Here is a 25,199-nt window from a genome sequence, read left to right as displayed (position 1 = left end):
GACCATGGAAACTCAAAGTTGATGGGCACATTGAACTTTGAATCTCAAGTCTGAATGTTAATAAGCTTGGTATCCTCTTTAAAAAGTCTGCTCGGGGACAGGACAAGATCCGGGAAGGATGAAGGGATAGAAAAAAAAGTTGAAATTACAGAGGCAGAAAAAATACCAGTAGTACAGGTTTGTTATTGTTGAGTCGGCATCTCGAGGCGGTTGTAGCTGAGGCCGGTCTTGAATTTGCAGTCCTCGGGCTTGACTTTGCTGAGTGTTAGGTTACAGCCGTACTACACTCTGTTGGCTTTAGTATTGTTAGTAAGGCACCATAATAGTCTTGGCTTTTGTTTTGTTTTGAAATAGGGCCTCGTGTAGACTAGGCTGGCCTAGAACTTGCTTGTAGCTGAGGCCGGTCTTGACCTGATCCTTTTTGCCTTTACTTTCCAAGGACTTGGATTGTGGGTATACAAGGCTGGATTTGGACCTCAGCTCTGGGTTCAGTTTCAAGAACCTGCCTCAGTAATTAAGGCAGAGTATCATTGAGGAAGACTCCTGACCTCAGTCTGGGGTCACACACCCACACTCACAGACACATGGGTATTGGCATACACACATGTACCTATAACATACACATGCACATTATAAAAAGGAGGAGAAGACAGACAGTTGCTTGATTTTGAACTTGGTAATGAAGAGATTTGTTTCTTTTCTTTTCAGTTTTTTTTTTTTTTAATGTTAGTTTTTCTTTTTATGTTGTTTGTTTGTTGAGACAGGATTTCTCTATGTAGCCCTGGCCATCCTGGAACTTCCTCTGTAGACTGGGCTGGCCTCAAACTCACAGACATCTGCCTGCCTCTGCCTCCCAAGCGCTGGGATTAATGATGTGTGCCTCCACTGCCCGTGTTCTTTTTATAGTTTTTAAATTATTGTTTTCTTCTTTTTAATTCTGTGGTAGCGGCATCATTTTGCATTCTAGCCTTGAGTGTTCAATGGTCTACCCTGGGGTCAGTGAGGCATGAGCTGAGGTCTGTGTGACATATCACATGATAGCTGGAGATTTCTGTCACATCCACATGTCTTCCCCTCAGGGACCATATCCCAGAGGCTGCAGAGGACTCAGAGGTTCCAGGCTGCTGATACAACTTGTACTCACTTCGCTTTCTGACAAAGCATCCTTGAGCTACAGTGCTAGTTTCACAGAGGACTGGAACATTAAGACAATTTTTAAATAGGAGGAGGCATGCATTGTGCTTTAAAAAAAAATGTTCATGGGGTGGTGGCGGTATTGCCTTTAATCCTAACACTCAGGAGGCAGAGGCAGGTGGATCTCTGTGACTTCAGGGTAAGCCTCATCTATAGAGCAAGTTCCAGAACAGCGAAGGCTACACAGAAAAACCCTGTCTTGAAAAAACTAACCCAACCTAACCCAAGCAAGCAAGCAAGCAAGCAAGCAAGCAAGCAACCAACCAACCAACCAACCAACCACCCAAACAACCAACTGAAAAAAAAATAAATGTTCACACTTCCTAAGAAAACTGCTTTGCTTGTGTAAGTAGGCTTGGCCTCCATAGATTCATGTGTTTGAAAGCTTGGCCCACAGGAAATGGCATATGAGGAGATGTAGCCTTGTTGTAGCTTGTTGTGGCTTGCTGGAGGAAGTACATCACTGTGGGGGTGGGCTTTAAGGTCCCAGAAGCTCAAAACCAGGCCTAGTGGCTTCCAGTTCTTTGGCCGCTGCCTGTGGATCAAGGTGTAGATCCCTCAGCTCCTTCTCCAGCACCTGCCGGGACACCATCGTGCTTCCTGCCATGATGATAATGGACTAAACGTCTGAAACTGTAAGCCAGCCGCAGTTAAATGGTTTCCTTTGTAAGAGTTGCCGTGGTCATGGGAACACTGATTAAGATGACTGTGCTTGCTTGTTTGGTTGGTTTTAGTCTTTTGAGCAGGGTTTCTCTGTGTACATTTGGCTCTCTTGGACTCGCTTTGTTGCCAGGACCACCAGCCCAGGGGTGGCACCACCCGACATGAGCTCAGCCCTCCCCCATTGATCATTGATAAAATGCTTTAGAGCTGCATCTCATGGAGGCATTGCTCTCTGAGGACACTAACTTGTGACAAGTGGACACTTAAAAGCAGCCAGTACATGGGTTATGAGACATTTTAAAGGCATTTTAAGAGGGTGTGGCCCATGCAGGCCCACCACACTCCAGGGGTGGACTTCATTCCCAAGAGGATGTAGACCGCACAAATTGGCCTTGAGTTATTGAAAGAGAGAAAAAGAGGAGGAGGACAGAAATGTGGACGGTGTAGAGAGGATCTGGGAGGCGTAAATACATGGTATAAAATCCTTAAAGAATAAATAACAGTATAATATTTTTAAAAAATACACTCTTAGCTGGATGTTTTGGCACATGTCCTTAATCCCAGCACCCAGGGAGGCAGAGGCAGGTGGATCTGTGTGGGTTTGAGGCCAGCCTGGTCTACAAAGTGAGTCCAGGACAACCAAGGCTACACAGCAAAACCCTGTCTCAACAAACAAACAAACAAACAAGCAAAAAAGGCATTCTTGGCACCTAGACTGCTAGGCTGAGGATGGCCAATCTTTTCAAATTTGTGTCCTCAGTCAATCCCCATGCCCACCTTCCCTTAATCCTCCAGATTCTGTTTGCATTTTCTTCTTCTTTTTTTTTTGGAGACAAAACAAAACAAAACAAAAAACATTTCCCTATGTTGTCCAGGTTGACCTCAACAATTCTCCTGCCTCAGCCTCTTGAGTAACGAGGACTTCAGGTGCATGTTGGTGTGTTGAGGGACTGCAAGTAAAACCTTCAGCACAAATGTACTGAATCCCTCTACCCTGAAGCACAGCCTAGCTCAGCATGCAGCCTGCTGGGGTCTTGGCTGTTTTCCCTGGTCATCATTAGCCCAGGAAAAGATCTAGATTCATAACTGTAAGCATGGTTTGTACCGAGAGGAGGTATTAGCCCAGGAAAAGATCTAGATTCATAACTGTAAGCATGGTTTGTACCGAGAGGAGGTATGGATTGAGTCCTAGTCATGTGTTCTATTGCTCTGAAGAGACACCATGACTACAGCAACTCTTATAAAGGAAAGGATTTAAGTGGGGCCGGCTTACAGTTCCGAGGTTTAGTCCATTGTCATCACTGTGGGAAGCATGGCAGACATGCTGGACATGCAGGCAGGCAGACATGGTGCTGGGAAAGTAGCTGGGAGTTCTAGATCTGCCTCTGTAACTTCAGGAAGAAAGCCATTGGGCCTGGCTTAGCCTATTGAAACCTCAAAGCCCACCCCCAGTGACACACTTTCTCCCACAAGGCCATGTGCCTCTTAATTCTTCTGTAATTAAGAATTAAGAGGAGCCAGCCAGCAGAGTTGAACAGTTCTTGAGTCGGGAGTGAGGATTAATATTAATAAAATAAACACACAGCACACAGGAAACTTTTTAAAGGTCCAGACTCGACAGCCACAGCAAAAAGCAGGCTGCTGCAGCAAGCAGCATGAGCAGCAAGCTTCCAGTCTCTGCCTCCTCCTCTGCCTCCAGCCTTCTGACCTCTTTATTTGTGAGGAGTTTCTTTTTTGCCAGTAAAACATCTCAGAACAATGGTTTAATTTCCACGAGGAGCCTGAGGAAGAGGTGTGACCCTCACAAGCTATCCCACCTGCTGTCACAAACAAAAGGACATGGACTTGCAAATTCTACCCTGCCTTTAGAGGTCTGGTAAAAGCAGTCTCTCCACTGAGATTTAAATATCAAAGCAGCTGCCAGAGGCACTGCTCCGACACTGTGTAACCCTAGCTAGCCTGAAATTATTAGATCAGACTGGTCTTAGACTCACAGATATCTGCCTGCCTCTGCCTCCCAAGCGCTGGGATTAAAGGCATGTGCCACCACACATGCTGAATACATCTTTAAAAAAAAAAATCACATTTATTCTTGTAATCCCAGCACTCAGCGAGGCAGAGGCAGGCTGATCTATGTGAGTTTGAGGCCAGCCTGGTGTACAAAGTGAGTCCAGAACAGCCAAGGCTACACAGAGAAACCCTGTCTTGAAAAACAAACAAAAATCGTATTTATTTACTGTGTGGTATGTGTGTTATGTGTATGTTGCATGTGCCTGGGTGGAGGTAAGAGACCTTCTGCCACATTCGACCCGGGGATAAAAATCTGGTTTGGTTGGAGGTACCTTTGCCTGAACTATGGAGTATTGTATAAAAAAGTATTAACTTTTACTATTTTTAACTCTTTTTTTTTTTTTAACTCTTATTAACTCTTATTTTTTTTAACTCTTATTTTTCACGAGTTAGGAGTTTCTAGTAGATGAATACTTGTTTTTTGACTCAAACCTTACCCATACTGTCATAATTATGCTAACCCCAAACATTTTTCCTTAATGCCAAAATCCAGTCAGCATCTCTGAATTATCAAGTCATTTTAAGGATCCCATATTGACTAATGTGGTCTCATTCCCCTACCCTCTCCTACTTTTTTACTTTGTTGAGGAATATGGACCATGTGGGGTTGGCTTATAGTCCTCTGTCTCAGTTAGGGTTTCTGTTGCTGTGATGAAGCAGTATGGCCAACACCACCATAGAGAAGAAAGGTGTTAATTCTGCTTACACTTCCCTAGCACTAGTCATCACTGAAGGAAGTCAGGGCAGGAACTCACACAGGGCAGGAACCTGGAGCAGGAGCTGAGGCAGAGGCTACGGAGGGATGCTGCTCACTGGCTTGCTCCCTTACTCAGCCTGCTTTCTTATAGAACCCAGAACCACCACCCCAGGGATGGCCCCACCCACAATGCGCTAGACCCTCCCCATCAATCACTAATTCGGGAAATGCGCCACAGCCTGATGTTATGGAGGCATTTTCCCAATTGAGGTGCCCTCCTTTTAGATAACTCCAGCTTGTGTTGAGTTGACATAGAACTGTCCAGCATACTCTTTCATTGGTTATAACGTATCAACTCAAGTGATACTGAAATTCTTCTCTCAGCCTGGAATATCTTTTTTTCCCCTCCCACAGGGACCCAGCATAGTGCGTACTCATGGGAAAATGATGCTGCTGTGCAGGGCCAAGCCACCCTTTGCTGACTCATAGGTTGTTTCTGTGTTTTTAAGGCTTGGGTTTTGAGCTGGGCGGTGCTGCACTCCTTTAAACACAGCGCTCTGGAGGCAGGGGAAGGCAGATCTCTGTGAGTTCAAGGCCAGCCTGGTCTACAGAGCTAGTTCTAGGATAGCCAGGACTACACACAGAGATACCCTGTCTTGAAAAACAAAACAAACAAACAACAAAAAGACTTGGGTTTTGATTTTATTTAATGCCCCTTCTCCAAAAAGGTGAGCATGCACGTCAACTTCGAACTGCAGAAAAGTAGCCAGGGAGGCATCTCTGTCAGCTTTGGTGGCTGCCGTGACGCTCTATGACAAGCTGGGCGACTTCCAGCAACAGAACATTCTCAGTCTGGAGGCTGCAGTCTGAACCCAGGATCTGCAGCCTCTGGGGGTGGGGGCGGGGGCATTCTGTCTTCTGAGCTTCTGGCACTGCCAAGATCTGTGACTTTCCTTGGCACACTGCTGCGTCACTCCGTTCCCTGCTGACGTTATCACATGGCTTTCTCCCTGTGTGTCAGTGTCCAGATTTCCCTCTTACATCACGGACATCAGTCCTACTGGATGAGCCACCCTCGTGACCGCATCGTAACTTGATTCTTCCACAAAGACCCAGTTTCTAAATCAGGTCAGTGTTGCCAGCTCAGTCAGGCAAGAGGATACCGGAGTCTTTGTGGGAGACAGTTCAACCCACTGCAGCCATTTAGGACAGGATGGTGTGAACTCAGCCAAAGCATTAACATGCTGTACAATAAAGATGACACGTAAAGGCCGACTTCATGCGGAGGTGGGGTGCAGCTTGCTGGTAGAAAGGCTGCCTAGTATGTATGAAGCCTTGGGCTTGGCTCCTGCACTGGAAAACAAAAACCAAACCAAACCCAAAACAGAGGGGCTAGCCTGTGGTAGTAGGGCGAGGGCCCACCTAGCATACACAGGGTGAGCTCTGGGTTCAGTCCTCACCGCTGCCCCGACTGGGTATTGTGGCACACGTCTCTTACCCCAGCACTCAGGAGTTAGAGACAGGACGGGTCAGGAGTCCATCCGTCTTTGGCTACATAATGAGTGTTAGGTCAACCTGGGCTACTCTAAAGCCCACCTCAAACAACAGAAGAGAAAATTCCTCCCCAGGTGAGAGTCACAGAGCTGTTTGCTGGCAGAGGTCTGAGGCCAGGAAGGCACTGCGCCCTTGGCCTCTTGCCCTCTTCTGCTGGCTGAAATACTTCCAGGAACTCTTCACGTGTATTATCTTAGGAGCAGCTTTTGGGGTGATTCCTAATCAGAAGTGTCAAGTGCAAAGGGGGCCTGCCTAAGGGCGGAAGCACAAAGGAGGGCAGGAGGCAAAGGGAACCACGCCTATGAGGCAGGGACCGGTCCAGGTGCTGCTTGACAAGCAAAGCCCAGGGCTGGGCTTCGGGGAAGGAGCGGTATCATGCCAACTTCAAGGGCGGGTCATAGCCCAGCAATATCAGAGGAACCAGACGCCTGGAGGTTTGGGTGAAAACTCCCAACCAACAATCTAGGACCCAGCCGATCTAGGAGCTAGACGTGCATGTTCAGAAGATGTGTATTCTAGAGGACTCACGTTCACCTCCATGTCATTCCAGAACAGCTGGAACAGCACAAGGGTGCTCTGCTTCTGGCTGGACGCCTAAGGGAGGGGCTTGGCTCTTAGGATGATTGAGTGCATGGGGGGAGGCCCTGAAGTTGGGGTGACACGTGGCTAGGCTTGGTGATTTCTGCTGTGTCTTACTGAAGGGGGTTCAGGTGAACTGTTGACAGTGGCAGGTAGGGACAAACGTGGGTTGTTGTCTTCCCCGTGAAGGCACATCAGAAAAAGGGATGTGGGGGCGGTGTCTTTCAGAAGCCCATGCCCAGACACCAAAGCGAGCGAGCTAGGTGAGTTGTGCGTTTGTCCACATGGGAACTGAGTTTCAGACGAGTTTTGTTGCTTTCTTTCAAGTATTACCTTCAGCCACCACTGGTTCAAAGGGGGCTGTGTGTGTGCTCTTCATTTGTCAGGAAATAAACTGATACCTTAGCATACACACGTACACAGGGCCTTCTTATTCAGCCCAGACTGGCCTTGGGATGGAGTGCTGGGTTGGGGGTGGGGGGCAGGCCCTGAAGCTGGGAAGGTCTCTGCCTTTACCTCCCATGTGCTGCAAAGGCAAGAGTGTTGTGACGAGTCTCTTAAAGGAGATTTATTTATATTTCGAGTGTATCTGTGTGCCACAGGCATGCAGGGCCCAGAGGCCAGAAGAGGATGTTGGCTCCCTGGGAGCTGGGCTTACGATGGTCGGGAGCTGCTACATGTGTGCCAGGAACCGAACCCAGGTCCTCTGCAAGACCAATCAGTGCTCTTAACTGAAGCCATCTCTCCAGCGCCTTGTGTGACAATTCTTAATGAAAAATGTGCATTTTTAAGCTGGGTTTGGTGGCACATGCCTTTAATCGCAGCACTTGGAAGGCAGAGGCAGGTGGATCTTCAAGTTCAAAGGCCAGCCTTACTTACTGAGTTCCAGGACAGCCAGGGCTACACAGAGAAACCCTGTCTCGAAAAATAAAAATGTTTTTTTTTTTTTTTTCCCATTTAATAATGAAATTCACAAACTAAATCTTTTTAAGTTCTTTTCTGGTGATGGGTAAGAGGGAGACGGCAATTCATCTACTCTTATCTGAGAAGAAATCTAGGTGGGAAACTCCATGTAAAATCTTAATTTGCATATGCTCAAATATATGTTATTTTAAAGAACTTTAGCAAACTGGTAGATAGGATTTATTTTAATTTTCAATCTGGAAAAAAAAAAACCCAAAAACACAAAACCCCAAAGTCTGCTCATATATACACACATATATACATATATATATATGTATATATTGTCAACATTTTCAGAGCACTGACATGAGGGAACATTGTTTCCCTTTAATTGCATGACAATACTGTTTTATGTGTCACAATAAAAGTTACAAGCGTCTTGTCAGCGGCCACACAAACATCATGAGTTTACATGTCAACACAGTAAAAAAACACAGATGTCTTCCGGCACTTCATCCCTGCGATCACGGCCCATTTTCATAAACATCTGAAAAACCCAACAGTGGCTGTCTTTAGAAGGCACAGCCTTTCCAGAGCCAAACTAAAATCAGGAGATTTCCATTTAGGAGAACAACCAAGGTTTTATTTGTAGGCATGGTGAAGTCCACTCACCGAAAGATGAGAGTAAAAATAAATAAAACTTGCCAAGCCAGCCTCACTGACACGGTGGCCCGGACAGGACACGCAGCACTTTCAGAAGCATCACTTGAAGTTTTCCGTTGCCTGTACTCAGATTACAGCTTTTCAACAAGTCGAGTGGAGAGAGATCGGGTAAAAGGTTTGAAGATGTTCACATTTGGGCTGGGGTCTCTTCGGCAGCACTCTGGGTGTGCGGCAGCGGCGCTGACATACTGCGTGTTTAGACATAAGGCACCGTGATCTGGACGTGCCGTTCACTCACTCACTGTCACCTGTTCCATCCCAGTGACTTCTTTGAAATGAAAAGTAGTACTAATTTCAGGACACAGTGCACTTTAATGACATACAGCATTGAAAACCCCTCAGATGGGTCTGAGGACAGTCTGTGAATGCAAGCCTGAATATTCAAGCATATAAAATCTTTTCCTATGCTTACAAATCACTGGAAAAATACCCATCGCTAAACCCTGATATACATTCTTAGCCATTTTATTCTTTTCTATTGCAGCCAGTGTTCATGAGGCAGAACGTGACCCCGAGACTTTGTTCAAGTTCTCCTGTGAGGGCGTCTACATTCACGGTGGTCATTCAGTCTCTGGCCCTTTCTGTTTGGCACCTGCCAAGAAGATGGAAAGTGCAAGTTTCAGTGCTTGTACTCGCTGCGGGGCCCCTGCACAAGCTGCTCCCGCCCCGCCTGGCAGTGGCTAACGACAGCACAGAGGCTTCTAAACAGATAGGTAGGAGGAACGGTGGCCACAGCAGCCCCACTCCCTCCCGCCATCACTCTGGCTCTGAGCTTTATCATATCTTGCCATTTTAAATGTCAGAATCTGTTATGATTTCAGCTTCCATACTTTTTTTTTTAAAAAAAGCATATGCACATCTAAAGACAACTGTGTAGCAGCTACAAGTGCCTGCTGAGTTTTTACATGGGATGGTAGGCACAGCCACTGTGCTACCCAAAGCATCTGTCTAGCTTTCATTCGAACTCTTTAAAGAATTTTATGTGTATGGGTGCTTTGCCTATACCCACATCTCTGCACCATGTCTGTGCAACACCCAAGGGGGCCAGAGAGGGGGTCAGCTTCTCTGGGAGCAAAGTTACAGGTGATTGTGAGCCACCATGTGGTTGCTGGGAGTCAACCTGGGGTCCTCTGCAAGAGCAGCCAGTGCTTTTTCACCTCTGAGCCATGCCTCCAGCCGCTGGCCTTAGTTTTCTGAGGCAGGATCTCGCTCTGGAGCTCAGCCTGGCCTGCCTTCTGAGGGCTGGGCTCCACCTGTGCCTATTAGGGCAGGCCACACTTAACTTTGAAAAGAGATCCAAAGGCTCTTTCCAAGGGGCTAAATGAGGGCCTGCCCTCAACTCTGCTGAGAAGCCTGTGTGCCTCAGTCCAGGGCCTGTCCTTGATGGCACTTCCTACCTGTGGGGCTCTGTCTACCCAGACAACAGTTTTCTCATTTGCATGGGAAGTGCCTGTACCAACCACAAGCTCCAGGTTAATGCGACTCCCCAGCCAGTATTGCTTGCAACACAGTAACTGTTCACTTTCAGTGCTTTATGGTACTCTAAGGGATGAGTATCAGTTCTCCCTTCCATTTTTTTGGAAGGTGTTAGGTTCTTTCCAACTTTAAGGTTGTAGTGGTTTGAATGAGAATGACCACAGAGGCTCAAGTACTTGAATGCTCGTCCCCCACTTGGTGGAAGCTGGGAAGGATTAAGAGGTGTGGCCTTGTTGAAGGTGTGTCAGTTGGGGTGGGCTTTGATTTCAAGCGCTGTCTCCCATGGGCGCTCTCAGCTACTGTGCTGGTGCCATGCCTGCCTGCTACCAAGCCCCACACTGCACAGACCCACCCTCTGAAGCTATAAGGCCTCAGCAAACCCCTTCCTTTATAAGCTGTTTTGCCCATGAGGTCTTCACAGTATTACAAAAGTAACTAAGGCACTGGTTTGTAGTGTCAACACAGTCATACATGGAGAACTCATTCATCTGAGGCTTGGCTGTTCATGACTATGAACCTTACTGTGAACTTCAGGCAGTCAGTCTGAAAATGACCACAGAGGCCCATCTGCGGATGTATGTTTTGGATTCAGCACATGGTCTCTCATAACTTTTTATTTGTTTTTTGAGGCAGGGTTTCTCTGGGTTGCCCTGGCTGTCCTGGACTCACTCTGCAGTCCAGGTTTGGCTTGAATGCATGCAGATCTGCCTGTCCCTCCTCTCAAGAAGACTGCTGGAATGAAAGGCACGCGCCACCACTGCCCAGTTCATCTCTCATAAGTTCGGCATGAAGCTGTTGCTGGTCACGTGACGGTGACTCTTTAATGGGGTTGGTTCTGTGGCTTTTGCATGTGGGAAGTCGAGCAGGACTATAGCACATGTTGGGGACTCTTATGGTGGGTGGCTTTAGGGAAAGACTAATTACAAAAGCTAGTCTTAGCTGAGACTAGTTTTCAAAAAGCAATGCTAATACCATATAATTGTCCATAAGTGGACACGCGTTAATAATTAACTATTAGAGTTCAAAGTATGCGCCACCTATGGTCACGTCTGCTTTGGGTCTGTGACCCTGTGGCAAAAAGCTAGTTGGTTCCTGTGGTACCTCTGCAGAGGTGGGGAGGGGATGCAGAGAAAATGTGAAGGAAGGATGTCACAGTGTTTTGGGTCCCACCAGGCTATCTCTTATCGTAAACACACAGCTAGCTCTCCGCCTGTGCCCTCCACCCTTGCTCCTCTCTACACTTTCTAAAAATTTTGCTCACCCAAGAAACACATCTGAACTTCAAAATGAAAAGGAAAGCCAAAAAAGTCTGAAGAGCAGAATACACATAGCCCTGCTGTGTGGGAGGGAGACGACTTTAGCACCTCATTGACTGTCCTGGAAATCTTCACTAGATATCTGTCTGTCTGTCTATCTCCCTCCCTCCCGCCTATCATCCCACCACTTATCAACTGTCTGTCTATCTATTTACCACCTACCTGTCGTCCATCCATCCATCCATCCTTTTTTTTTTTTTTTTTGGAGACAGGGTCTCTTTATGTACCCTGGTTGGCCTGGAGCTCATTATGCAGACCAGCTGGCCTCGAGCTCACAGAGATCCTCCTGTCTCTGCTTCCCGAGTGGCAGATTAAATACATGTGATACTATGCCGGCTTGAAATCTGCCTTTTTTACCTGCTGGTGTGAGGATCAGGGCTTGCAGGATGTCTGACAGGGAGATAATACCCACAATGCTATCCGCTTCACTCACTACCACCAGCCGATGGACCTGCAAAGAGAGAGACCAGGTGTGAGTTTACTGTGTGTGTGTCTGTAGGCACTCGCCCATGGAGGTGAACATAGAGCACAAAAAAAAAATTTTTTTTTAATTTGCTTCAATTATTTTTATTTATTTATTTATTCTGCATATGGGTGTTTTGGGCTGTGTACATGTCTGTGGACCACCTGCATACAGTGCCTCTGGGTGCCAGAAGACTGTCTGATCCCTTGGAACTGGAGTTACAGATGGTTGCGAGCAGCCATTTTGGTGCTGGACTCTAACTGTGTCCACTGGAGAAGCAGTAAGAACCCGAAGCTCCTGAGCCATCTCTCCAGCCCCACGTTGTTTTTTTTTAGGTAGAATCTCTCACTGAACCTTAAGCTTGCCATCATTTCCCTGGACTGGATGGCCAGTGAGTCCTGTTGCGTTGCCTGTGGTGGCCAGCAGTGCCCTGGGAGACCTTTGAGGCATCAGTCAGCCTTAGCTCCTGGCACAACACAGGACAAGGGAGGAGCGACAGAGGATGATATCTGGCTTATATATTTTGTCAAAGGATAATGTTTTGATGTCATAACTTGCTTTAGGGTTAAAAAATAAATGAGTACTTTGGTATCTATCCAGTGTCAATCAACAGAGATTTCTTTACATAGGTTCTTTAAAAGTACTTTCAGGCCCTTCAGTAATCCTGCGACATCACACTGTAACTGACTTTAGGATAAAGTGATGATTTACTTTCTCTATTTTTACCGTGTTCATGTATGGGGGAGGCATGTGCACTCACACACCACAGCGTATGGATCCCAGGGACAGATCTCGGGTCATCAGGCTTGGAAGCAAGCACCTTTACCCACTGAGCCTCATTAGCAGCCTCAAATGACGGTTTACACATCCAGGGTCAGAGGGAAATTACCTTTGTCCTAGCAGACAGAGATGACTGTCAAAGTAAGTCTGAGGAACCTTTTTAAGGTACTCTGCTTGTCACACAGGCCAGAGTGTCAAGCACGCCCTCAGAGGCGCCATCTGCTGAAGGGGTTTAAGTAAGAGCCAGAGCTGCTACAAGTGACTCGAGAAAACAACTTATTTACATGCTTATTTCTCTTTGGTGGCTTCCTTCGCACCACAGACTTCCGTAGCCCTCCACCACGGCATACAACAGCAGGGGCACTCAGTGCCCCTGCATTAACTTCAACTCCACACGCAGCAGGAGCTGCTGCTGTCCTGCTGTGTCCATCTGGCCTTTTCTCTATGCAAACACATGACCGGCAACTCCCAGACTCTTACTGGCTTCAGTAGTTGGCCTTTTCTCATGGCAACACACCACTCGTGGTTTAACTTTTACGCTCTCCTACAAGATGATCTGCAGTTCTCACAATGGATTCTATCTCATAGCTACGCCCACCGTTGTCGCAGGGAGGGATGATACCTTCCCTATTCCTGCTTATGACCTAGGGAGGGTACATCAGTCTAAGGACATTAGTGAGACATTACGATGCATTCCTAAATATGTCAGAACCTTCTAGAAAACAAGGGAAGATTTTCTATTAAAATGCTGTGCTAGAGAGCAAAGAAAATAGCTGGGGAGGGGGAAACTGAGGAATGAACTCGGATGCCAGATGGAGGCTGGATTCTTAGGACAGAGGGTGGAAGACCTGAGGGCTCAGGGAATTCTAGCAGCAACGCTCTCAATGCAGCACCCGACGTCACACACACAGCTCTCACTGTGGAAGTTACGGATGCCTCTTAGTGGTCTCAAAGCTAATCGGGTGCTTTGCCTCTTAGGTTGCAGATCTGTCCTTAGAACATCAAGACAGGCCTGTCGTTAGGAACTCTTTTCATTTAGTAGGGAGTGTTCTAGAAGGAACAAAACTATATCCTTCAGTCCTTGAGAATAACACTTGAGGGGAAGGGGCTGGGGAGGGACAAGGGCACACAATGCCAGTCCTAGGCCTAGCTGAGAAAAAAGGAACGGTTGTAGGAGTGAGAGGTGGACTGACACACTGGTGTGACCGCTCCCTTCCAGGGAGCACTGTGCAGGGAACACTTGAAAATCCCACAATCAATAAGCACAGGCAATGTGGGGGCTACTCAGGCTGGGAAGGCCTACACAGTTTACCACTAACTTCAATCAAGGGTAGAGAGGAGAAAGAAAGAAAATCAATGTTAAAATGTTTTTTTGTGGGGCCGGTAAGATGGCTCAGGGGTAAAGTGCTTGTCAAAGAAGCCTGAAGCCCTGTGTTCAATCTCTGAACCCACATAAAGGGGAAAGGAAAGAAATGATTTTCATATATGTGGGTGACTCGTGTGCTCACACACTCACACACACGCAAATAAAGTTTCATTTCACCTTATTATCGTTTACTTTGTTAAAATAATATTACACTTTTTTTTTTTTTCCTCAAGACAGGGTTTCTCTGTGTAGCCTTGGCTGTCCTGGACTCATGGTGTAAATCAGGCTGGCCTTGAACTCACAGAGATCCCTGTCTCTGCCTCCCCAAGTGCTGGGATTACAGGCGTGTGCCACCACGCTCAGCTGACGGTGCACATTTTATTTTTTAAATTCACAGATATTCTGACAGGATGTACTAAGTAAAAGCTCCTGGGAAACATTTGTCTTCTCAAGTATACATTTTTTTAATACTATGAAAGTATCTTACCAACACTTTCCATTCACAAAAAATGATCAAATTCAACTCAACTCAAATGCTTTCACACCTGGGTGCCAAGTACTGTGCTGGGGTTCAGAATGGCCATAAACCCGTCCCATCCTCCGGGACCTGCCGCCTGCCTGCTCGGGCTATGTCTCAGTCTCCCAAGCCTTCTGCTCGCTACTTGCTGCGTTTGCCAAAGCACACGTGAGGGAACACATGTGCCGGGCTAGGTCTCTCACCTCAGCTCTTACTATTCTGTCCACGATGGTCTCCAGTGTTTCCAGCTTACTGCACTTCACCACACCCTCAAAATACTGTGAGCGGTGCTGCAGGGCCTGTGTCACCGTGATGTCTAGGTTATTGTATGTTTTCTCAGCAGCAAGATTCTGTAAGAGTCATAGGAAAAAATACATCCTTCATTTCCATTTGGATGAATAAATAATTTGATTTTTTTTTTTTTTTTCAACCAAGACAAGGCTGTCCCGGACTTACTTTGTAGACCGGGCTGGCCTTGAACTCACAGAGTTCTGCCTGCCTCTGCCTGCCTGAATACTGGGGTTATAGGCATGCAGGACCACAACTTATAGATTTTACTTTATTATGTGTGTGTGCATACATGCATGTCTCTGTGTATGCATATGATTGCATGTGTGTGCAGTGCCTACGGAGGCCGGAAAAGGGTATCAGATCACTTGAAGCTGGAGTTACAGGTGTTTGTGAGCCCCCTGACACGGGCATTGACATCTGAGCTTTGGTCCTCAGGACTGAGCATCTTAACTACTACGCCGACTCTCCAGCTTGCACGTCAAGTTCTAACAGTGTCTTCCGACAGTCTTCGCCCACTCTTGTCCACTAAGGCTCCACGCCACACATGCACAACATCTCTTGAGAAAGCGACTAACACTTGCAAAGGGCGAGATGCCTCACAGGGAGGGCACCTGCATCAGTGTTTCCCAGTGAGTTCTCAGAGCTCGTGGACTCCATGAGGGAGGCGTGGGGAACAGTCAAGATCTAGAAGAGACCCATGGAGTCCCATCAAGTTTAGTGGGTCCATTCGCCCAAGGTTCTGATGAAAAGATTTTTGGTATCCACTGTGTTAAACAGAATGGGTTGAACTGAAAGACCTGAGGCAGCTGTAAAACCGTAATTAGTGGCAGGGTCAGAACTGCAGCAATGTTTGTTGTATACATTTCAGCTACTGAACCTGTTTTCCTTTCTTCCAAACAGTGTAAAACACAGAAACTACATTTAAGACTGTGTGGGAAAGAAGGTGCTAAAGGTGAAGATGTAGCACGAGTGAGGAAGCTCAGTGCTGACAATCACAGATTTGCTTCACGTAAGGCACGCCAAGGAGACTGTAAGGCATAGCTCTGGTCTCTTGGCTGTCTCCTGAGGGCGGTGTCTCCCAACCTGAGCAGGAATCTGCCCTGACAGGGACCCAGCTCGTGCGTTCCTGGAGCACAGCCACAGGCAGAGACACCTCACAAAGAAACATGGCTGCTTACGGTGCATGAGCTGTAGGATAGAGGCAATGCAGCCCATCACGCAGCTCAAGGCTGGTGTAACATCAGCACATACTTACACACAGTTCACTGGTAAATGAATGAATAGTAGAAATGTCACCACTGGGAGGAGACTAAAATTCTCTAAGACTCTCACCCAGAAAGTCAGAAATTATTACATCAGGGAATAAACAACTCAATCTGGTTTTGGTTTTCATTTGTTTTAAGATGTATTCTGAATGACAGGCTTAAAGACATGAAAACATACTTACAATTACATCAAACTTGGAATAAATATCTACAACTTTTCCTAAAAATGAAAACATATGTTAGAAAAACATTTTAAGAACAGTAAATTATTTAAAAAAAAAAGTCTTAAGTGGGTAACTATGTGGATTAAACAGTGTTGAGTAAAACAAACGGGCTTATTTAAAAGGGGTCATTTAAAAACAAACAAGAGATGGTATTTTAATGGGAACAGGAAACAGACTGTTTCCTAACTGCTGACTACGGGAACTGCATCCCAGAGAGCATTTCTCTGCCTGTTGCCTCATTCCCCACTCCTCTCGGCCCACCGGCAGGGCAGGAGGCGTGGCTGGGATGGCTGCACATACCTGACTCATCCACCACAGGCAATGCTGATATCCGTCTCTCCACAAAGATGTTCAAGGCTTTGATGATGGGAGTGTCTGGGTGAATGAAGGCAATGTTGTGGTACGTTCCTATTCCAAGCTCGTCCAGGTTCTGCTTCATGAAGGCAGGCTTTGGCATATCAGACATCTGAGCAAGGAGAGACATGAGAATGCTCTAGGTCCCTAGCGTACCCTTCCACGCTCATTTATCCAGATCCGAATGAAAAACTATGTTCAACAAATTAAAGGGAATCTTTCCTAACCGTCAGCTTGGTGTCTCGTTGTCATCAGAGGATTTTACATCACAACTGTCTCCCTCAAACCACTCATAGCTCTACACCTTATCTTCCTACAAAAAATGATTCTGTGTATTCATGTTTTCCCTTTCTTCTCACCAAAACATTGGGGAGAAGATGGGATCGACAGGTCTGTCTCAGGAATTAAGACCTGAAACCCAGCATGGAAAGAATACTTTATTCTTAATCTACACTCAGCCCTGGGACCTGAAGTGGTGCTAAGGCCTGTGTATCTGCAGATCTCAGGCCTGACTGGCTGAGGCTAAGCTGTTCTTCATTCCATCCCACCTCCATGGACTGCACGCTCCCCAAATGAATGCAACTTTTGACTATTAAGAACAAAGAATAAGCCAACTGAACACAGCAGAAAGAAGCTTTAAAACTTAGCTTTTTTTTTTTTTTCTGACTATTTCAAAGGAGGAGGAATAAGCTGGAAGAAAGTCTAGGATCAGGTTGGATAGAACAAGTAAGTTTATGGTTTCAAAGATCCACCTTTTAGAAAGGGCATAGTTGACGCCATCCTCCTGGTGTACCTTATAATTATCAGGAAAAGATGAACAATTAGAAGAAACAAAATGTTCAAGTCAAAGAGTTCATCAATATTCAAATCATGAGACTCCTAGAAATTTAGAGAAAAAAAAAAGAGAGAGAAAGACCTATTAGGTCATCTAATCCATCTCCATAGATGATATTCCCGCTTTAGAATGCTTGCTTTTCACATGCCTGGAGGGGCATCGCTCCCCTTCCCCAAAGTGACCCTGACAACGCAGTAAAAGCCAGGCCATGGTGTTTCTTTATTTAAGATATGTATTTTTATCTGAGAACCCCGGGCCAAATATTCTGGCTGCAAGGTTCTATCTGCCATATTAGTCCAAATTTAGGCAACCCTCTTTCTACAGACTGGACCAGTGCACCAGCAATGGCGTTAACAGCACCAACTGGACAGGGCTGCGAGAAGGCTGGTGCACAAAGCTCCCAGGATAGTGCCAGCCATTGGCCTGCTGTCACAGATGGGCTTGAGGGACTGAGCCACCAGCCCAGCAACCGTGGGCACTGAGCACCTGCCCTTTCACCCAAGCACTTGGTCCTATGACATTTCAACAGGAAAGGCTGTCACACTCCCTGGCTATTTGACTGATGGACAACACCCTCGCTCGCTCTTTCTCCTTCAGTTGCCTGGTAAATGTCATGGGCTTTTCACAAATTCTTTAACATTTATTTAAGCAGAAAATGCAATGTGTCTCTGGATGTTCTATTAGACTATGTGACCAATTGGGTTACCGATGCATGTCTCAATCACTAAACCCTGACACCTCTGTAAGCCCATAGCCCTGGCAAGGCTGCATCCAGGAGAGCAACTTGAGCCCTTCCGTAGACTTGCACGCCTAGTTGGTTCCTGACTCGAAGCTGCAGACAGGATCCTGCGAAAGCCCCTTGGAAGCATCTTTTAAGTATTTATTCCCTTCAGCAAGATGACTTTAGTGATCTTTCTGGACCTGCGCTGCTCCTCCTAACTGAAGACCTCACTCCACATTTAGACAGGTGATGGGGTGGGGCACGAAAGCCTCCCAGAGCATTCCTGCTCCTGTGGAGCCTCCTCTAATACTACCTGTCTCAGAGGTTGGGAACACAAACCACAGAAGTCCACTGGGGAGGTGTCTCTTGCTCCCATCTGACCTGCCTTAGTAGTCTCTGGCCACTGTAGCTGAGAATGATATAAACCCGCAGATGGTGGATTTTATTTTTTGCTCATGTTTCTAAAACCGTGTCCTCAACAAACGCACCACAAAGCAATCTCTGTCCTGAGCCCTGGCTCCACCCATCTCATGCAGCAGACCTCGGCGAGACTGACTTACAAACTGCTTTAGCTCCCCGCACATGGAGGCGACACAATGCCCATCTTCAGGGAGCATTCCCCGTTTTTATTACTTTAATACTAGGACTAAGAAATGAAGGCATTTGAGCTGGCGTCAACATGGACAGCACACAGCGCACACGGTAGTGAGTTGAGAAACCAAAATGTGAAATGGAGACCTTGGAGCTAACGTTTTCCTCTACCAAGAGCAACAGGAGTCCATTTACTTAACGTAAGTGACAGCTAATACAACTGTATCTTTAGGGACTACTTACAAAAAGCTGGAGGAACTTGAGGATTCTTTTGTGGGTAAGTATATAAAGTGCATTCCCACTGATAGGGTCAATAACTGGCAATCTGTGGATTTTATTTTTGATCAACGAGTATACAGCATCGAAGAGGCTGCGGGAAAAGCCATTAGAATCATTAGGAGGCTTTCAAGAAAAATCAGAAAAACTTTGGATCACCCCTGTTTTACAGTATTTTCACTGCTTTTATATTAACAGACTGAAGTTGATTAGCTTAAAGTAGTCATGGCAAAGGTTTACATGGGAGATCTCTGTCCATCTCGGTGTATCTCAAACTCAAGAGGGAAACATGGACCTCCAGAATGGCAGGTTTTTAATAGTGTGTCCAGGGATTGTGTTTGAAAGAGGTAAGCCTCGAGCCCTCAGGAAAGCCAGCAGTGAGCCCAGCACTGAGACTGGGTACCAGACTCCCAGGGCACCTGCCTGCTCTGCCAGCACACCCTGTGGAACTGCATTCTTTGAGTGTCCTCATATTCTCTGCCACCTTTGCCAAGAAGCCTATGGGGTGTATCTTCCCCTGCCATTTGGAAATAAGGTAACAAAAACAAGTGTCTTCTCTCTCTAGAACTCCTGGCTTTAACAGTGTCTCCTACTCTGTCTGTCTTGTGTTGAGAGCCAAAGGCTGAGCCCAGCAGCTGCTCTCCAACCAGGCTGGGCCTGGTCCTGCTTTGTCCTTCCTGCTCCTTCTAGGCTGGCTCTGGTCTGCACTGAAATCACTGTGAGAATGTTCCACCGCCAATCCCAGTGTCTAGCCTCTCAGACCGAATGCTGGGGTTAAGAGTGAAACCCCAAGTTCAGTAACTGTAACAGGATTCCTCTACTGCCACTGCCACAGAAGAGCTAGATGTTCAAAACTAGCCTGGATGACCAACCTCCCAGCCCATTACCAATTACTTGTATTTATATGACTGTTCCATTCCTCACTCTACTCCCTTTTTCTGCCTCAGGTCTTGCTAAGCTGTCCAGGCCAGCCTTATGCTTACTATGCATGTAGCTAGGTTGGCCTTAAACTTGCCACCCTCCTAGGTCAGCCTCCCCTGAGTGCCAGGAGTCCAACTATGTGCCTGACTTTGCTGTGATTTCCAACACTTGTCAACCTCTGGCATAGTATTTGGATTAAGGAGGCTGGCCCTACATAGACTGGGGGTTATGTCTGTCTACTTCTAGTTATCCGTCATGGCAATAAAACACCTAAATGGCAAAGAATGCTTTCAAGTGTGGGAGAAAAAGCTTCCATGTTTACCTGGCATCTGGAGAAATATTCACCAAAGGCTTGAAGGTTTCTTGTAAGTACAACTCTGCATTTGTAGAAGGAAAACAGGCAGTTAGTTACAGATCTGCTGTGTGCAATGCTGCTTTACATTCAAATATCCTCAGCTAACAGAAAATAACTAGACGAACCAGAAAACTCAAATAAAAGATAATTTAATTTATCCCAAACTACTATTGCAGTCATGGTTATTTTAAGCAGCCTCAACTGTTTTTAGGACATGCCTTTAAAGAAAAATCAAATGTAGGAATAGCCCCCCCCCCCCCGATATTTCCACAGACACTGATAACATCAGGAAAATCTCTGATGCAGAGAAATGACAGCAGCTGCCATTGGGTCCTATCAAGTTCACATTATTATCATGAAATAAAACATTTACAGAATCCCTTAGAGTGGATTTTCATAAGCTGGGAGACAGTATCACTTTAACCGGTGTTCTTCAAATGATCTTGTTTTATTTCACTAAATTGATGCTCAAAACCTAGGGCGTGTTGGGAATCTTGCCAGCATGTGCACATTTTCTTTGTAAAGAAATCGACTGTCTCTGGTTTGCTGAGGTCGGCATACAGAAGGTACCTGAGACCATCCTGATATTATCACATCTTCAAACATCACTGTAGCTAGGAGTGTAAATATGCCTAACCGCGGTCGACAGAATGCCTACAGCACAGCTGGATGAGAAGTGCCTGTCTTGGTGTTGTTAATCATGTCACTGACAGGCCATCTGGATGCTATGCTGACTTAATTCATTTAGCTTGCCTTGATAAAGCCATGCTCAATAAAACACACCCCCTGGCAAGCTTTCAAAGTCACAAAATTAAAAGGGCCTGCAGAGGTCTGGAGAACCCAGCGGAGGTTGCAAGTTCTCAGCTACCTCTGAAGGCTGGTCATTCTCTCACATGTGATGGGAAGAGCAAAATGGGAAGAGCAGATTCCTGCTGCGTAGCTACAAAGTTTCCTGTGGTTGCTCCCACCCTTTCTGCTAAGGCTTTTTCTTGAGCACTGGCCAGGGCTCTTAGGCTCTGATTAGTTGTGGTCCTCTGATTTGTCCCATGTTCTGCCCTGTCCACTATGAGTCTTTGAGATGGCAGCAAGAGATTAAAATCTGGTCCTGATGTATGCAAAAATAATATAAGTATACAGAGTGAATTCTGGTATGGCAAACAGTTCTTTTGTCCATCTGAGTGTGTGTATCTGCATGTATGCATATTTGTGTGCGTAGGTCAGAGAATACCTCAAAAGCTCTCTACCGTGTGTTTTGAGGGACAGAGTCTCTCACTGGTTCTGGCCTTGTTGGTTCAACCAGGCCTGCTCACCACTGAGCCCCCTGTCACTGCACCTCCAGTGCTGGGTCTACAAGTGCACACTGCATGCTTGGCTTTTTTTTTTTTTTTTTTTTAACAAGGATTCTGAGGACTGAGCGCTGGTTCTCAGGCTTGCACAGGCAGCACCTTACTCCCCAAACTATCTCCCCAGCCCAAGAGTTCCTGAAATGATTTCCTTGTAACTCCATCTGAGCCATTCAGTTATAACTTTTCTTGTCCCAGTTTTGCTGTAGTGGTAGAAGAAGAATTCAGCTTTAATCAGACAGCTTGCTGTCCTAGACTCAGGCCACGGTGACCAGATGTCGGAGGCAATGCTCGCTGGTCAGCTCATTCATCTCTACAGCTCCAGGCCTATGTAAGGCCACACATGTGTGGCTACTGTAAACACAGTCAATCATAGATGAGCAGCATGCAGTTAATATGGAAGACCCTCAAAATGGAAAAGAAACAAGCAGAGAGCTGTAGCCAACAGGCTATAATTAAGGGCAGGAAACGACCTGAGACAGCAGAACACACTTTTCACACAGCATCTCTCCCAGACACTGAAGAGGTTAAGGCGCGGGAGTGCTTACCCCTCCATGTTTCAATCTTATGTTCCTCTAATTCATAAATCTGTACCTGCAAATAAGAAAAAGCCGTATCTACACGGTTGCCATTTACAGGTGACCGCAGCTATACTCCTGTTAATCTGCTTATAATGAGACAATTCGGGGACAGAGGAGGATGTATTTTCAAGTACTAAGAAACAGCTTTAGCCTGTTTACATACTTACATTTTAATAGATTTTTTTCTAATTTTTTATTTAATAAGTGACCACAGAGATTTCCTATATGGGATCTGATGTCCTTTATTACATATAACAGAATATTTACAGTTGTGTAAAACTTCATTTTTCTCTAATTTTTTTTAATAAAAAATGTTTAGTAAGCAGTTGAAAGTAATAGGTTTCATGGTGACATTTCTGGTTTGTATGTATGCATCAATACATGTCATTCTTAGTCATTCTTTCATTGGCCTCCCCCACCTATTCCCTCTAGATTTGTCTCCTTTCCTCCCCTATTTTCATGTCATATATATTCCTTTATACTTCCTTATTCCTCACTCATACTCCTTAAGGCCCCTCCCTCCCTCTCACAGTCTGCTCTCTACTTTTGTGTCCTACATATAAATATCTTCCTTCTAGGGTTTTCCTCATGAAGAAATTCACTTTTGTATTTTATGTGGGAATTACAGTCATGTGCTACTCGGTGACAGTTTGATCAAATGATGGATCACAAACATGACTGTAAGAACCCATCAATGTTGTGGCCATTTCAGTCTGAGTAAAGACACTTTGCTGGGTTTATTCATTGATGAGACACTGCTTGGAAGAAGCTCCCTCGTTAAATAATGCAGGTTAGTGGACAATGGAGTAACATTTGCCTTTTCCATACCCTGTATAGTAGAACTAGTTACGTAGAACACATAACTGTCCTCCCTACCACAGCAGACAGGACCAAAACCAAGCAGTGTTTGATTAGGCCAGACTGGGCTCCAGTTCAAATCGCCCTTCTAGAACATCTGGGCTAGGTGCCAGGGTGTCTGCCACCAATGGTATCCAGAATAGCTTTTTCCAACTTGGCAGGAAAGAGTCAGAACTGAATTTCTTCAATTTTGGTTACTATGTCTTCTTTCCTAGTTTTTTTATAGTGGCTATAAAGCCATGAAGGAGGGGCTAGGGCTGTGGCTCAGTGGTGGAGGATGGCTTAGCAAGCTCAATGCCCTGGGGTTCCCCCAGAACTGAAATAAATAATAAACGTAAATCCTGGATGATGATGAGTGACTATCAGCTCAGAATACCAGGCCTGCAAAAATAAAGCCCTGTAGCCACTTTATCTCCGGGTGAGGCGCCCAGGCCAACCACTAAGAGGAAGTGGGGGCGGCACCACCCTTCCTGGTCCTAGCAGATAACTACTGGGCACACCATCATGCTGCACCACCATCAAGCAGCAGGAACTTATGTCAAGGCAAAAAATGAGAAAGGGCAACTCGACAAGCTGAATAAAGCAGTTATTACCCCCCCCCTCACGCCTTCTCCAAGCCTCAAATAAATGACGTGAGACCAAGCTCACTGATTACTTGGACTGGAAGTCTTATAATGACTTCCTAATGTATTACGCATACTGGGGAAACCCACCCCACCCCGGCCACATACACAGTGAGGTCCATGCCACTTACCATAGGTGATTTATAGTATCTGTGTAGTATATTTATGAAATCTGTAATCGTGAGCATTCCTGAAACAAAGAATCACAGGTTAAAAACAAAACTAAGGGGCTGGGGATAGCTCAGTGGTTAAAGCACCTAAGTGTGAGGACAGGAGTCTGGATCCTCAGAAACATTGGCAGATATAGTGGCCCACTTTAGACAGCAGAGACAGGGGACCTCCAGAGTAAACTGGGTTGTCAGACTAGGCATACTGGCAAGCTCTGGGTTTGACTGAGAGATCCAGACTCAAAGAATAAAGTGAACAAATGATAGAGGATGATTCATGGCATCAATCTTGGGCCTGCGAATACATACATATACACACACACATGCAAATTTGCATATACACTGCCCCCATCACATGCAAAAGTTCATATACACACACACTCACAACACACTCACACCCATGGAAAAAGACAAACAAAAAGACACATGGAAGGAAAGCTTCCAGTGGCAAGTGAAAATCTTGCAAAATACAACCCAAAGACCTCAGGATCAGTCTAGTACACTAAAGAAAGAGCATGTATTTCCAATACTAAACTAGAAATGCAAACTGAAACCTAATGGACAGTATGATTGGCAGATAAAGAGAGAACTAACTAATGCTCATAAAATACCACAAAGAACTGTAGCTGCATGGGCTCCAGCAGCAGATGGAGAATTCCCTAAGTGTGAGGAAGTGGGACTTCTGGGTACTTGGGCTGCTTCCTGAGAAGTATTCTGAACACAATGGGAATGGGTTTAACAAAGAGTTGCCATTCACTCATGCCTACTATCTGCTGGAATCTAGAACTGTGAAGAGGAAGCTTTCCAGAAAAACGTTACAGTGTAGAGGGTGAGGGTACTTAAGGAGTTAATTTCAAAATAATGTTCTGAATGTTAGAGCGACAGCTACTGACTGTGGCCAGCTGAGACAGGGTTCACACAGTTGGAAGCTGAGCCTTTCCCCTTTCAGTGCTAGGGTCACAGGCAGGGCCTGCATATCCTGAGCGAGCCTGTAACCATGAACGACATCCCTGGCTCTTGGCTACTAAAGACAAGGTCTTGCGATAATTTAGGCTATACCTTGCAATCCTCCTGCTTCTTTGTCCCAAGTGCTGGGGCATGAACCACCGTATCCAGGGCTTACCCAGCATTAGTCAGCTTAAACGATTTAGCAGGCTGATGATACTTAAATTTTGACAATTGCTGTCATTTACAAGGTAATGATGTGCAGTGACTGAGCAGGGCCGGCACACGGCCCGGAGCAAGTGCCTCCAGCACATCTGACCACACCTGTGCTGACTTCCTTCCCTGAGCCGAGCAAGTCGAAAGGTCCTCCAGAAGGCTCAGAAATAGCTAACAGAAAAGCCACTACCCTCTCCCCATAACAACAACAACCCCCCCCCCCTCAAAAAAAAACCCCAAACCACCTGAAAAGCAAAAAAGATTGCAATAAGGTTACAACGCTGTCTTAAATTCACTAGTGGTTTGGTCTTGTCCAGTATGCAAAAGCCAGA

The 25,199-nt window shown here is 46.0% G+C and overlaps 1 protein-coding gene across 5 annotated transcripts in view; it reads right to left on the bottom strand.

The window, feature by feature from the left end:
• Positions 1-7,890: 7,890 nt before the first annotated feature.
• Prkag2 (protein kinase AMP-activated non-catalytic subunit gamma 2) overlaps positions 7,891-25,199 on the bottom strand; it is a 252,269-nt gene continuing 234,960 nt past the window's right edge. For all 5 annotated transcript variants that reach the window (XM_055612650.1, XM_055612651.1, XM_055612652.1 and 2 more), the window contains 9 exons: positions 23,671-23,729; positions 22,026-22,071; positions 20,102-20,156; positions 18,826-18,952; positions 16,382-16,547; positions 16,040-16,077; positions 14,505-14,651; positions 11,533-11,626; positions 7,891-8,975 (listed from right to left, as the gene is read on the bottom strand). In XM_055612650.1, the coding sequence (XP_055468625.1) occupies positions 8,944-8,975; positions 11,533-11,626; positions 14,505-14,651; positions 16,040-16,077; positions 16,382-16,547; positions 18,826-18,952; positions 20,102-20,156; positions 22,026-22,071; positions 23,671-23,729 (764 nt within the window). In that variant the 3' untranslated portion in view covers positions 7,891-8,943. The remainder of the gene's footprint in view (positions 8,976-11,532; positions 11,627-14,504; positions 14,652-16,039; positions 16,078-16,381; positions 16,548-18,825; positions 18,953-20,101; positions 20,157-22,025; positions 22,072-23,670; positions 23,730-25,199) is intronic.

The sequence above is a fragment of the Psammomys obesus genome, unplaced genomic scaffold (genome assembly GCF_907164565.1).
Source record: "Psammomys obesus unplaced genomic scaffold, mPsaObe1.curated_primary_1811, whole genome shotgun sequence".
NCBI classification, from domain to species: Eukaryota; Metazoa; Chordata; class Mammalia; order Rodentia; family Muridae; genus Psammomys; species Psammomys obesus.
The sequence above is the reverse complement of the archived record's forward strand: the minus strand, read 5'-3'. Positions and strand labels throughout refer to the sequence as shown.